General features: G+C 41.9%; 1 protein-coding gene across 1 annotated transcript in view; it reads right to left on the reverse strand.

Annotated features, from left to right (window-relative positions):
• Positions 1–166: 166 nt before the first annotated feature.
• LOC102423253 (terminal uridylyltransferase 7-like) overlaps positions 167–14,613 on the reverse strand; it is a 41,079-nt gene continuing 26,632 nt past the window's right edge. Inside the window, 3 exon segments of the mRNA XM_023751733.1 lie at positions 167–233; positions 6,580–9,762; positions 9,764–9,857. Of these exon segments, the coding sequence (XP_023607501.1) occupies positions 167–233; positions 6,580–9,762; positions 9,764–9,857 (3,344 nt within the window).

The raw sequence follows: 14,613 nt of genomic DNA on the forward strand, positions 1-14,613 counted from the left end.
AACTGGAGTTTTGTATGTACAACGAGGAAGACCACCTAAAACAAGGGGGTGTTTCCCAAAGGACCTTGTCTGAGAGCGATCACCCAGCAGGGACTGGCAGGAGGGCAGCCCCAAAGGCCCTCTCACTCATTTTGGCTTTCTGATGACTACTCATCAGCAGTCACCCCTAATCTCGGCAACAGAGATTTGTACTTGACTTCAAGTCGGGGGCAGCCACAGCATTGAGAGTGTGGCTGTTAAGAAATTAATTAAATCGTTCCAATTCTGTTGGGTTTAGTCTTTAAACTCTATGGAAGTAGTTATAATCGGCCAGTTCCCTCTGGAGGGTTTACTCATGCGTTGGCCCCATGATTTGGGGCTTGTTTTTCCTTACGTGTATGTGCTGAATGATGAATGGGGAAATCTAATCTTGAAAAGGTTTGTGTCTATATTTTAAAAAGATTAATCAGTTTTAATATATAAAGTATATAGGGATTTATTGAATCATAGTTTAGTATATTGCTGAATTTGCCACTAGGTGGCACTATTGTTTCGATTTATCTTTACTTTCTTTGGAATTGGCTTCAAGGGTCAGCAAAGTTACCTGAACAAATGTAGTTCACCATTCTGCTTTCAGGTAAAGTATCTCCAATATAGGAAAACCTGGCTCATTTAGAAATGCCTTTGGGTAAAGTATTTAAATCTCTCTTAGTAACATACTTAAAACTTAATTCTCTTTATTGTCAAGAAACTATTTTTTTAATCAAACCTATATTTTTAATACTGCTGGTTAAACACATTTCTTCTTCCTCTGTTATCAACGGAGATGTAGAAAAACAGACCACCTTCTTATATATAAAAGTCTCTCATATATAGAAAACCCATATAAAATTACATCTTTTTTTCTTTAAGGCAAAAATAATATAGTTTCCTTTAAGTTTTCATCACATTTCTTCACCATTCATTCTGCCTAGTTTTTATTTATTTATTTTTTTATGAGTTCTGGAATCCAAAATACTCCAAGGACTTTGGGTTTTTGTTCATGGCTGATTTGCTTGTTAGAGTTCCAACATTTCATCAATACAATCTAACAATAGCTTCTTGGGTTCTTAGGCAAACACAGAGAATAAAGCTAATATTGGTTGAAGTCACCATGCTTCATCCTGATATTGATCATAGAGCGTAGAGTGGACAGGTGTTCATCAACTCTGACTTGTCCTGGCCAAACTGCCTTTGAAGGCACCATGCCCCTTCCCACCCCCAGACCTTGTTATTTCCTCTAGCAGGGGTGATGGCCACGTGTGCACCCCAAACTCCTTCCTCTTGCCTCGTGTCCACACATCTTCACGTGCAGGTTGAAGGTCATTTCCTCAGGAGTCATTCCATGAGCCTACTGCCCGGCCGCTGCTGCCTGCAGACCATGTCATGTATCCCAGCATAGTCTTCCTCAACACCTTGCACTTCTCTTTTGTAAAACTTTGCACACATGTAGCAATTTAATTATTTGTGAACACTTGCTTAATGTCTGTTCTCCCCCGCCCCCATTAGACTATTATGTTAGTGATAAGGTCCGTTTGTTCCCCCCTCACCCCTCCAAAGAGCCCCAGCACTTGACTGGTTTAAATCAGGCACATGGTGGGAACTCAGTTGGCCTATTTTGACCAATGGACTAATTTCTAACTTATTTTGCATCCTTTCCTTTTCCAGAGATATAATGGTTCTCAGTAGGGCAATTACCAGGAATCAGGAGACAGACAGGAGCATAGCTTATTAAAACATCTGAGAGAAAAGTCAGGGATGTGAATGGGGAGGAAGAGAGTGATACCCACCAGTTTGTTAAGGAAGGAAAAGCCAGATTTTAAAGTTGGTGCCATGGGCAATTCAAACTATTGATGGATCTTTAAAGAGGGAAATGGCATGATCAGATGGTTGCAATTCACCAGGAATGTTGTTTGGTTCAGGAGGACAAAGACCATTTGTGCTGATAATCTTGACTTTAAGCCTGCTCTTCTTGGCTGGCTGTAATTTCATTTCCAGCTGTTAGTTTGAAGGATATTTTACTGTGGTTTAGAAACCTTTCACACAAATGTAGATGACAACAGTGATGTCGATAATAACAACGCACATAAGAATTGCTGAGCACTTACTGTGCACCAGGCACTGGGCTAGATCAGTGATCAAACGTTAGCAAACCTAACAAGCACAGGTGGGTGGGGGGTGAGTGGGTGGCCTCTTGTTAACTGCACTGCTCGTCTGATTGCTCTTCCCTGTACTGTGCTCCACACATGTTGTGTTTTTACAAATTGAAGGCAAGACCCTTCTCTATAAAACAGATTACAACTCACGTTATCCCTACACTGGTGTTGTTGGGGTGGTCGGGAGCTGGGTCCACAGCATCTCCGAGGTGTGCCTGTCCTGGTAGGCTCTGCTCTCAGAGTTTCTGATTCAATAGGTGTGGGGGAGGCTGAGAATTTTTGTGTATCTGACATATCCTCAGTGATACTGACGCTACTGGTTCAGGTGCCACACTTGGACAACCACCGTGCCTCACATCACTTAATCAACAACTGTAAAAGGCAAGCACCACTGTTGGGGGCCAGCCCCAGCAGGTCCAGGGGTTCCCAAAGGTGTGGACGGAGTCGGCGAAGAAGAATGACATGGAGACAGCATTCAGTTGATCATCATAGCCAGGTTCCCTAGTCAGGTTCTCCAGCCAGGTTCTGTCTTTTATTGTCTTGTTACATCTGTATTTATACCAGTTGATTTTAATCCTATCAATTTCTATTCCAAAGGTTAGGGGCATTTCTTATCTCCATTCCAGGGAGTAAGGATTATGTAGCTTAAGCGTGATTGGTCGTAGTTAAAGTAATTAACTACCCGCCTGGCACTTAGTTAAGGGGTTTTATTCCCTCCCTTGCTTCAGGGAAAAATCCCTACCTGGGGAAACAACCTTTCTCGGAGAGGTGACCTTGGTTAAAACACATAGCGCCAAGAAGGGGAGCAAACATATTAAGAACAGTATGCCATATACCAGCCGTGGGCAAACTACAGCCCGCGGGCCGGATCCGGCCCATTTGAAATGAATAAAACTAAAAAAAAAAAAAAAGACCGTACCCTTTTATGTAATGATGTTTACTTTGAATTTATATTAGTTCACACAAACACTCCAACCATGCTTTTGTTCCGGCCCTCCGGTCCAGTTTAAGAACCCATTGTGGCCCTCGAGTCAAAAAGTTTGCCCACCCCTGCCATATACGCCAGGTCCCTTGAAACATATGCTGCGCAGATGTTTCTTCCCTGCAGCGACTGTGTCAAGCAAGGATAGACTGGCTTCTGGAAAATTCCCCCTTTTTTATTTTTTAAATGATCGCATGTAAATCAGTGGCCACCTCTCAGATTGAGTTGTTTAAGACTCGGAAGAAGACTGACAAGCAATGATAGCGAGCATAGCTATAATCGTAGTGGTTGGAGTGCACAAGGAGTCTTGTTCCTGTAGAAGGTTGCTGGCCTCTTCAGTCAAGGGATTTCAGCTGTCCTCAAGTCAGTGGTTTGGTTGTCCTTGTTGATCTGGCTAGCGGGCAGCGTCATTGGTGACGGGCTTCCCGAAGTGTCAGCGAGTTGAAGGGCTGCATCAAAGGGTCCATCAGGGCCGTGCTTGATGGTGGTGTCGGTGTCCGGGGAGGAGTTAGCTGTGCCCTCTGGGTTGGCTGATATGGAAGATACCGGGGAGGAGGAGGATGAGGCAGAGATGGAGGGTAGTAGAGAGAAAAAGAAGAGAAAGCAAAAGAACTACAAGGCATTGGAGTGTTTAGAAAAAAGAGGGAGAAGAAAGGGAAGAAGGCAGCATCCTGACATAGCCCTTTCCTTCAGCTGCCCCTTTCCCTGTGGTCCAAGGTAGAAATGGGAAACAAGCCCTGTTGCAGTGAGAGGGCAACTGCTGTCAGCCAGTCTCTGTCTTTACCTGGGTCCCGATCTGAGCTGGGCGTGGGAAGCAAAGCAGCCAGGAGTGCAGGAGACCTCCCTCAGAAGGGGTGAGGGTTCAGGCCTCTGCAAAGTTGGGGGGGTGAGGGTCTGTCCCACCTCTGTTGTCCCCCAAGTTGTCTCCTGATGGTCCCTCTGCAACTGTGCCTGTCTTAGGTTGTTCCTTCCCTGAGGAATCTTACATGTCTCTGGCTAACCAACCATCCTCCAGGGCCAAGCAGGGTGATGTGAGGTGTGCGAATGAGGGAGGGGCAGCACCCCCCTTCAAGAGATTCAGTTCTGTCCTCTTGGTAGCCTATGCCCCTGTGGCCTTCATGCCCAGCACCTGCTTTGGGCTCCCCTCGCCTGCTGGTGGGGCCCCGGCTCCGGTCACATCTCTTGGGGAACCCAGGTTTCTTCTCCAGGGAGGGCCCAGCTCACACCATTGGGTGAGAGACAGATCCATGGCACCGGCCACCACGAGGCCTCAACCTCAGCGTGAACAGAAAGCCCAGACAACAGCTGTGGGCAAATGGACTGTGAGAAGAGGGTCCCTCTTGACACAGGGCAAGAGGGGCCAATACAGGACAAGGGAGGAACGGCCTGTCAGCATGTAGTCCCGGGACAGGGTTTTCTCAGCCCAGGATGTCAGGCTCTTGGCACAAGACAACTCCATGTATGGGGCATATACCAGACACCCCCAGTCACGGCAGAAAAGGGAGGTACCCTTCCTGGAACAGTAGGGTAGGGAGATTCTAGAAAAGGCTGTGTTCAGGAGAGAAGGAGAAAGGCCAAAGAACCAGCAAACAAGTAGATTAAAAAAAGAAAGAAAGAAAGAAAAAGGAAAGGAGATGTGGGGCAAAGCTGGGACATATGGACAGACAAAAAGGAGGCACATGTGATCCTCCCAATGACAGGTTGTTCCAGCTCAGGGCTGCACATCTGCTGCAGACGGGCACTGGTCAGGTGTGCTAACTCGGCCTCCCAGGGGTGACAGTTCCCAGGAGGGAGGCAGAGGCTGCTCCTTCTGGAAAGATACAAAACACAACCTCTTCCCCACATCATTACTAGATCTGGTAAAACTCTTGTCTGGTTTGTGTATCCTTCTACCAGACTGAGTGAGCAGAGGCTATTGTACAGGAGGCCCTATGCCTTTTCAGATGTTAAGGGCCATTGCTCAATCCATATTGGTTGTGATGATTTCCAGACTATGGGATCAGCAGTCCTAAGGGCAATGGCCCCAATTATAAATCCTGTCGGGGAGTGTGAGGTATTACTTTCTTTTCCTAATCCCTTTTCTGGATTAAATCCCATGTCTAGCATTTGTGATGTTACTCTATCACTGGGGCTATATAATAGAACTCCCATTTGAGACAAGGTATCTCGTCCCCATAATGTAAAGGGAATAGTCGTAATTACATAGGGACAGAATGTTCCTGAATGTTGATCTTCATCAGCCCAAGTTAAAATCTGAGAACTCTTTTTTACATTAGATGCCTTGCCTAGTCCTACTAGGGAAGTGGAGTGGTGTGTGTGGGCCATGAAGAGGGCCAATCCTTCCCTGCTATGCAGGAAACATCTGCTCTTGTATCCAATAGACCTTCAATTGGTTTTCCCTGAATTTGTAAAATTTTTGTAGGTCTAGCAGCATGGATTTCTTGTATCCAAAATGCTGCATCACTAGATCCAAAGCCCTCCAGCCCCTCTGGCTTCCTGGGTAACAGCTGTCCCTATTTTATGTCTTGGTAACAGGAGTAATTGGGCAATTCTCTGGTTGGGCTGAATCTGTATAGTTGTGGTGGGTGGGGAAAGTAAAATCTGTATTTCTCCTGTGTAGTCTGCATCAACAACTCCTGGGATGACTAAGATCCCCTGTAACGAGGTGGAGCTCCGCCCTAATATTAATCCTACAGTTCCCTCAGGCAGCGGCCCAGACACTCCTGTAGGAATGGCTGCTACTGGCGAGTCTGGGGTTAGTATTGCGTGGGTGGTTGAATGGAGGCCCAATCCTGCACTGCCTGGGGTTGCTCTGAAGAGGTCACTGACTGACTGAAATTTGCAGAGGGGTTGAGGGTTGATGCCCCTATTATTGCAGGGGCCTGGGGCTGGCCCCCTCTCAAGTTTCCCAATTGAGATGATGGGATAGAACCTCCTTGGGAGTGGTTTGTAGAATTTAAAAGCCAACCATTTTTATGGTATTTTGATCTACATTCCTTTGCCCAATGGAATCCTTTCTGACATCGGGGACAAACAGTTTTTGGAGGATTAATATTATTCCCTGATGTATTTCCAGGCTGTTGAGGAGCTTGCCATCTGGCCTGAGTATTATTATTTTTATTTGGGCATTCTCTGCTAAAGTGCCCAGGTAAGCTACAAGAGTAGCAGTTCATATTTCTTTTATGAGGCATGTACTGCACGTGCTTTTCCTCTTTTTATTAAAATATATTTTATTGATTTTTCACAGAAAGGAAGGAAGAGGGATAGAGAGTTAGAAACATCAATAAGAGAGAAACATTGATCAGCTGCCTCCTGCACACTCCCTACTGGGTATGTGCCCGCAACCAAGGTACATGCCCTTGACCGGAATCGAACCTGGGACCCTTGAGTCCCCAGGCCGATGCTCTATCCACTGAGCCAAACTGGTTAGGGTCGGGCTTTTCCTTTTTTGAGGACACCTCCCTCTCTGCACACTTGTTTTGAACTTCTTTGTCATCTTTGCTTCTTTTGTCTTTGTTCTCAGGGTATCTTTGGTTTAGGGTATCTTCCTGATCTCACCATCACCTCATTTTTCACCTCAAAAGACAGTCCTTCGTGAAGTGTCCAATTTTCCCACAAATTCGGCAACATCCATCATTTGGGGCCAACTCTCCTTCAGTTAGCACATCTGGATCAAAAAAGTACTCCATATTTGAGGGGTAGTCCTTTGGAAATCCTTTGACTGGAATACCAAATACTCTTCTACCATTAATAAATGCTTTCAATATAAAATTGGTCATTTTCCTTGATAATCCAGCTCCAAGATTACGATTCAAATCAAAGGGATCTTCAATAACAATGTATTTTGAGGTCCACTGTTTCTTAAAAGTCGTAAGCAGACTTTTTCTTCTGATGCTAATAACATGTTCTTTAAAATCAAAGTCCTCTGTGTAGAAACGAAGAAGTCCCAACCAGAGCTGCCCAACAGATTCTGTATTATTTCCATATTCTGGCCAATAGGTGGGCAGTTCATCTATTTGATCAAAAAAATAAATATTCCATCCATCAACAAATATTTCAGGTTTCTTTTCACCTTTGTATATCTCTTGAAGGACAGGAATGACTGGTGGTTTCCTCTGCTGGAGAAAATATAGCACCATAAGTGTGTATGCATATGATGATAAGCTGCCTCTGGATGCATCACCAATATCACATATCTTTGCAAAAACTTTCATGGTATAGCATAAATATTTCACTCTGGGATCAATGGCTGAATAAGCAAATAGAAGCCTTGTGTTATGAAGGGCCAAAGTGTTATACAAACAGATGTCCACTTCCAGACCACTTCTCCAATGATAGGACTTTACAATTGGCACCTTTGCTGTTGTAATAGGCAAGATGTTTCTCAGATCTGAATGTTTTTTGAGGACTCTGGCCAATTCTTCAATAGTTCTTATACAGTCCAACCCCTCAGCAGTTTCAAGTCCATTAATTGTCATACACATGTCAAGATCACTCTGTTTGAACCCAAATCCATTTTTGGAGGAGCCAAACAAGCTCAATTTAGTTCCTGGAAACTCCTGTCTTATGAAACTTTCTAGGTTTTGCCGAATATGTTCACGAGCTCGATCTTCTAAAATAGTTGGAGAAAAATCCTTATAACACTGGATACAAACTTGATCTAGGATACTTGTAAATTTGGGTGTCAATGGTGGCAAAGGTTCCAGCTGGATTCTTTTGAAGTCTTCAGGGCAGTCCTTCTTTAGATGACCCTCTCGTTTGCACAAACTGCACACTACTGTAGGAGACTTGCCTTTGGTGCAGGTGAGCTTACTAAATTCATAGAAGTGAGACGGATCCATGGTTGAATTTTCTTCACATACATTTTCCTCCTTAAGACTGATTTTATTAAGTTCTGTTAGTAGAGCTCCATCCACATCTTTTCCACATTCTTTTGAGTCTTCGTACTTAGACTCGCCTACCTCCTCATCCTCTTCAGATAGGGCACCCTCATCCCCGGATCCGGTGTAGGCATTGTCTGCTGCTTCTTTAGAATGTTCTGAACATGTAACAGTACTCAGAGGCTTCGGAAGGCTAGATTTTGTAATTTTGTGTGGGAGAGCAAAATATTTATATGTTGTTCTTAAACAATGAAGTATGTATTCAAACACAGGTTGACTGTTCAGGGTTCTTGCCACATTCCTTTCAACAGAGTAGGGATCTTCGATGGCAATGTGCTTTTTGGGCCAATCCTTTGATTCACGAGATATCATTTCCTTAACTCGGATACTTATCACTAAATCAGCCAAATTAAATTCTAAAGCATAGAATCGAAGCAATTCCACCCAGAGCTGCCCAACTGGCACTGAAGGCTGGTGTTTTAAATCAAATATTAATGATTCCTGTCCTGTTTTAACAGGTATTTTTTTTAGTGCCTCTTCTTTTGCTGTGTCAGCATCCCCTGTGGCGTTATCAGTGTATTCCCAGACCACGACGTCTTTCTGAATATCTTTTAGGTTGAAGTTGCCCAGTTTATTCAATGAGAATCCTTCAATCCATGATCCTAGATAAACAGGCAGAAGGGGTTCTTTCCTCTGCTGAAGAAAGAAAACTGTCATCAGGGCAAACACATACGGTGGCAAACCTCCTTCTTCAGGGCGATCTATACTGCAAAGCTTTGCCCAGTACCTAAATGCAATCACCAAAGGAACCAGCGTTGGTTCTAGTTTTCCAAGGGCAGTTAAGTGATTTGTTGTCAGACAAGCCTGTTCATTTCCTGCACTCACTTTACAAAAAAGACCACTTTTCTTTTCTTTGCACACCACCATTGGCACCCGAGCATGAAAATCTGCATCAACATCAATAAAAGAATCACTGTTCTTTAAACATTCCTGAACAAGTAGGAACACATCTGGCTGAGACATAATGGCTGGAAATTGAATGTCAATGTTTACATCCGAATTTTTGAAACCCAATTGGCTACAGGATGACCCATATAATCTCAGAGAACAATCTGGTAACTTGTGTTGGAACACATTTTCCATGATACGTTTAATTTCTAGTCTCTGTTCCAAGTTCTCATTGAGTAACCCAAACTCCTGTACAACTTTGTCAATGGCAGTACCAATTGCATTTATCTGGGAGGGCGTAGGCGGGGGTAATGTAGTGAGCAACTCTTCCTCCTGCTTCTTCTTAATGTTTTTCTTGTGCCTCTCCTCTTTCATATGCTCATGGGCAGATGCAATAGATTCAATGAAAACATTACAAAGTTTGCAGGTGTACTTTGCTGTAGGGGAGTTTCTCGGTGGCCTTTCCAGCCTGTCAGTGCCGTCCCTTTTCAATGGCTCCTCAGCCTGCTGTGAACCCAGGACCTCCTTTGCTGAAAGCACAGACTCGTCGATCACAGGGCCTTCCGAGTCCCCGTCCAGTTCACTTTCCCCATTTCTAGTCCTCCGTGGCTTCCTAGGTCTGGACTTCTGCATCTTGTCTTCATGGCTTCCTGTTTCCACTTCTGACATGGTTTCCAGGCTTGTCGGGTCTTTGTGAAATAGTCGCCTTACAGCTCTACAGCCTCTTCCATCTTGCCACTGATATCTGTCTTTTCTTGGTCGGTTCATAACAGGAATGAGTATTCTCATAGTTCCCTGGTGCTATTTTTTTCTTGGGAAGGCCTTTTCCCATGTTATTGCCATGGCCTTTAGTAATCTTGTTGATGGTGACCCCTTGTTGGGGTCCAGCCCCAGCAGGTCTAGGGGTTTCCAAAGGTGTGGACGGAGTCGGCGAAGAAGGAATGACACGGAGACAGCATTCAGTTGATCAGCAGCCTAGCCAGGTTCTGTCCAGGATCTCCAGCCAAGTTCTGTCTTTTATGGTCTTATTACATCTGTATTTATACCAGTTGATTTTAATCCTATCAATTTCTATTCCAAAGGTTAGGGCGTTTCTTATCTCCATTCCAGGGAGTAAAGATTATGTAGCTTAAGTGTGATTGGTCGTAGTTAAAGTGATTAACTACCCGCCTGGCACTTAGTTAAGGGGTTTTATTCCCTCCCTTGCTTCAGGGAAAAATCCCCACCTGGGGAAACAACCTTTCTTGGAGAGGTGACCTTGGTTAAAACACATAGCGCCAAGAAGGGGAGCAAACATATTAAGAACAGTATGCCATATACGCCAGGTCCCTTGAAACATATGCTGTGCAGATGTTTCTTCCCTGCAGCGACTGTGTCAAGCAAGGATGGACCGGCTTCCAGCATACCACTATCATTTCCCTTTCATAGATGAGGAAACTGGACTTGACTGCACATCATTTTGAAACACTTAAAAATGAATTCATTACATAAAAGAGAGGACGAAGGGAGAAAGACACCACAGCAGGTTTTCATTGGGAGGAGCTATGAACGTAGGAGCTCTGGGCTTAGGTTCTATTGTTTACTAACTCTGTTGTAACCTTGTCTGAATCACCAACATTTTCCTAAGTCTCAATTGCCTCATTTGAGAATAGGAATAATGATGTGTGCTCTACCAAGGCATAGCATTCTTGTGACGATGAAGTGAAATGATGTCTTTTAAAGGCTTTATGAACTCTTGGATACTAAGAAAGTGTGAGCTTACTTTTGCCCTCATTCAAAGAGAGACTTCACACCAAAGACACATCCCAGCTGGCAATAAGTGAGACTCGTTTATTTATTTATTTTTCTCTCTACAGCTGCCATAATGCTCAGCTCCTATTCAGGTAGCTATGTATAAACGATTTCCTTAGATTTTTTTTTTCCTGGCAGGCATAAACAGAGACAAAATCTTTTTATATCATCTGTATGCTTTCCTGAAAGCACCAAATTATGGGCAGGACTAATGGGTTGAGAATGCTGAACGCCAGTTTATTGTGGCTTGCTTGTGACATATCACCGTCTGAAAAACCATCACAGAGGGAGGAAAAAAAAATCTCATAGTTTAAATAATAGTTGCATCTCTGCAATGATGACAGACTGTGACAGTTTATAGGTTTTAGATGACGACTCCTTCACGCTGTGAAAACAGATCAGCCGCCAGTGGGCCTACAATTATTGCCACACACATCTGTGGATTTTAAAAGGGAAATTGAGTGGGCAGCTGCCATTACAAGCAGGTGAATTTAGTAGAATGAGCATATCCATCAAGCAGAGGTTAGGTTACTCTCTCTGCTCTGAATGGAGAGGGGAGGTGACAGACGTCTAAAGTTGTACCAGTAATGACTACCATTTGTATAATACTCCCAAAGATTAGCACAGTTTCTTTATTGAATTCTACCAAATGGCACCTTCACTCTGCGTCCCTCACTCACTGAAATGCAAGGATTGCAGTATTTAAATAAAATGTTTTTTGAATGATATGCCAGTGACCTTCTAAGTACAAATCCAAGGCTGTCCTCAGCCTTCATCCAACTTGACCGTTTGACATGCTGAGCCTCCTGCTTCACCTTCTGTCCTTCCGAGGCTTCCCTGCCAGTCGAAGTAGAAAAGAAGGGAGATTGGATACTGGGCAGAGAAAGAGGAAATAAAACCACTTCTATATAATGTTAACCTGGCTTTTATTTCTCAATGATAGCACCTACCAGGCTGTGTGGCAATTTATTGTCCTGGTCTATTAAACTATGAAATCTTAGGGGGCTAGGCAGTGCATTCCTCAATGTAGTACACACAGTGCCTTATACATAGTAAGTGCTTGATAAATGCTTAGTGAATGAATGAATATTTTTTTTAAATTTGTTTTTATTTAAGTATAGTTGGTATACAATGTTATATTGGTTATATTAGTTTCATGTGTGCAACATTGTGATTCAACATTTTTATATCTCAAGATGTGATCATCCACGAATTCTTGTAATCAATTTTCACTGTGCAAACTTACCACAATATTGTTAACTATATTCACCTTCCCCTTTTTACCCATCCCTCCACCCCCTCTCTTCTGATAACAATTTCTTTGGTCTCCGTTTATATGATTCTTCTTTTGTTTTGTTTTTATATTCCACAAATAAGTGAAACCATTTGTCTTTGACTTATTTCACTGAGCATAATACTGTCTAGATCCATCCATGTTGTCACAAAGGGCAAGATTTCATTCTTTTTTATTGCTGTGTGTGTGTGTGTACACACACATCACCATCTGAAAAGCCATCACAGAGAAAAAAAATTATTCAGTTAATTTAAATAATGGTCACATCTTTACAATGATGATAGACTGTGACAGTTTATAGATTATAGATGGTGACTCCTTCACTCTGTAAAAACAGATCAGCTGCTAGTGGATACATCCACACCCCCGACAGCACTATTTCTTTATCTATTCATCTATCAATGGATGCCTAGGTTGCTACCATATCTTGGCTATTGTAAATAAATAATGCTGCAATGAACATGGAGGAACATATATTTTTCAAATTAGTGTTAATTTAAATAATGGTCAACAAAGTAGAAGTACTGGGTTACAATGATGATAGACTGTGACAGTTTATAGATTTTAGATGGTGACTCCTTCACTCTGTAAAAACAGATCAGCTGCCAGTGGATACATCCACACCCCCACACCCCCCACAGCACTATTTCTTTATCTATTCATCTATCAATGGATGCCTAGGTTGCTACCATATCTTGGCTATTGTAAATAATACTTAACCAAGGAGGTGAAAGACCTCTACTCTGTAAATTATGACATTGAAAAAGAAATTGTAAAGAACACAAATAAAAGAAATGCAATGAACATGGGGGAACATATGTTTTTCAAATTAGTGTTTTCATTTTCTTTGGATAAATACACAAAATGGAAGTACTGGGTTGTATGGTATATCCATTTTTAGTTTTTGAAGAATCTCCATACTGTTTTCCATAGGGGCTGCTGCAGTTTGCAATCCCAGCAACAGTGCGTAAGGGTTCCCTTTTCTCCACCTCCTCGCCAAGAAATTATTTGTTGAGGTTCTGATAATAGCCATTCTGACTGGTGTGAGGCGATACCTCATTGTGGTTTTTATTTGCATTTCTTTGATGATTAGTGATGGTGAACATTTTTTCATATACCTATTGGCCATCTTTATGTTTTCTTTGGATAAATAAATGTCTTTTCATGTCCTCTGCCCATTGTTTTGATCAGATTGTTTATTTTTTGTTATTGAGTTGTATGAATTTCTTATATATTTTGGATATCAACTCCTTTTTTGAAATATCATTTGAGAATACGTTCTCCCATTCAGTAGATTGCCTTTGTTTTGTTGGAGTTTTCCTTTGTTGTGCAGAAGCTTTTTAGTTTGATGTAGTCCCATATGTTTATTCTTTTGTTTCCCTTGCTTGAGGGGACGTATTCAAAAAGATATTACTCAAGTGATGTTGGATAGTTTATTTCCTATGTTTTCTTCTAGGAGTTTTATTGTTTCAGGCTTTACATTTAAGTCTTTAAACCATTTTGAGTTTGTTTTTGAATATGATATGAGAGGGTCCAGAGTATTTTTTTGCACATACCTGTCCAGTTTTCCCAACTCCATTTGTTGAAGAAACTATTGCTATGCCAGTATATATTTTTACCTTCTTTGTCATGGGTTAATTGACCGTTTAAGTGAGAGTTTATTTTTGGTATCTCTATTCCATTCCATTGATCTATGTCTGTTTTTGTGCCAGTACCATATAGTTTTGATTATTATAGCTTTGTAATATAGTTTGAGATTAGGGATCATGATACCTTCAACTTTGTTCTTCTTAAGATTGCTTTGGCTGTACTCAAGATGTTTTGTGATTCCATATAAATTTATGAATTATTTGTTTTGGTCTGAGAAGAATGATGTTGATATTTTGATAGTAATTATATTGAATCTTTAAATTGTTTTGGGTAGTATGATCAACTTAACAATATTAATTAATCCTTCCTATACATGAGCATGGTATACCCTTTCTTTTATTTGTGTTCTTTACAATTTCTTTTTCAATGTCATAATTTACAGAGTAGAGGTCTTTCACCTCCTTGGTTAAGTTTATTCCTAGGTATTTTATTCTTTTTGATACAACTTTGAATAAATATTTGTATCCACATATAATAGCCTAAGAGATGTCCAGCAATTTAGAAGAATTTTTATGTTGTATAATGCTCTGTTTTAAAATACACATATATTCATACATGTTACTGCTATAGTCACTTCACCAGCTTGGTTACAAATGAAGTCACATCTCTCTCACCTCTAAAATATTTTGGGATACCAGAGTTTTATTTTAGTTGAAAAATCCACACCTTTCTTGAAAACTATTCCACCTTGATTTGTTAAAAAACCTCAGGGGTTTACTTACTCTAAATGGGTCTGTGAGTATCTGATTGGTTCAATAGTGGGCCGTGGCTTTAGGAGTCACTGCTTCTGTTTGATTGGTCCATATGTGTTCTTGCCTGCCTTCCAACCGTGATCCTTTATTGAGTTTCTTCTCTGCGTCACATATTGTTCTAGGGTTACTATTTCATGTGTCT

This window comes from Myotis lucifugus, unplaced genomic scaffold (genome assembly GCF_000147115.1).
Source record: "Myotis lucifugus unplaced genomic scaffold, Myoluc2.0 scaffold_24, whole genome shotgun sequence".
Lineage (NCBI taxonomy): Eukaryota > Metazoa > Chordata > Mammalia > Chiroptera > Vespertilionidae > Myotis > Myotis lucifugus.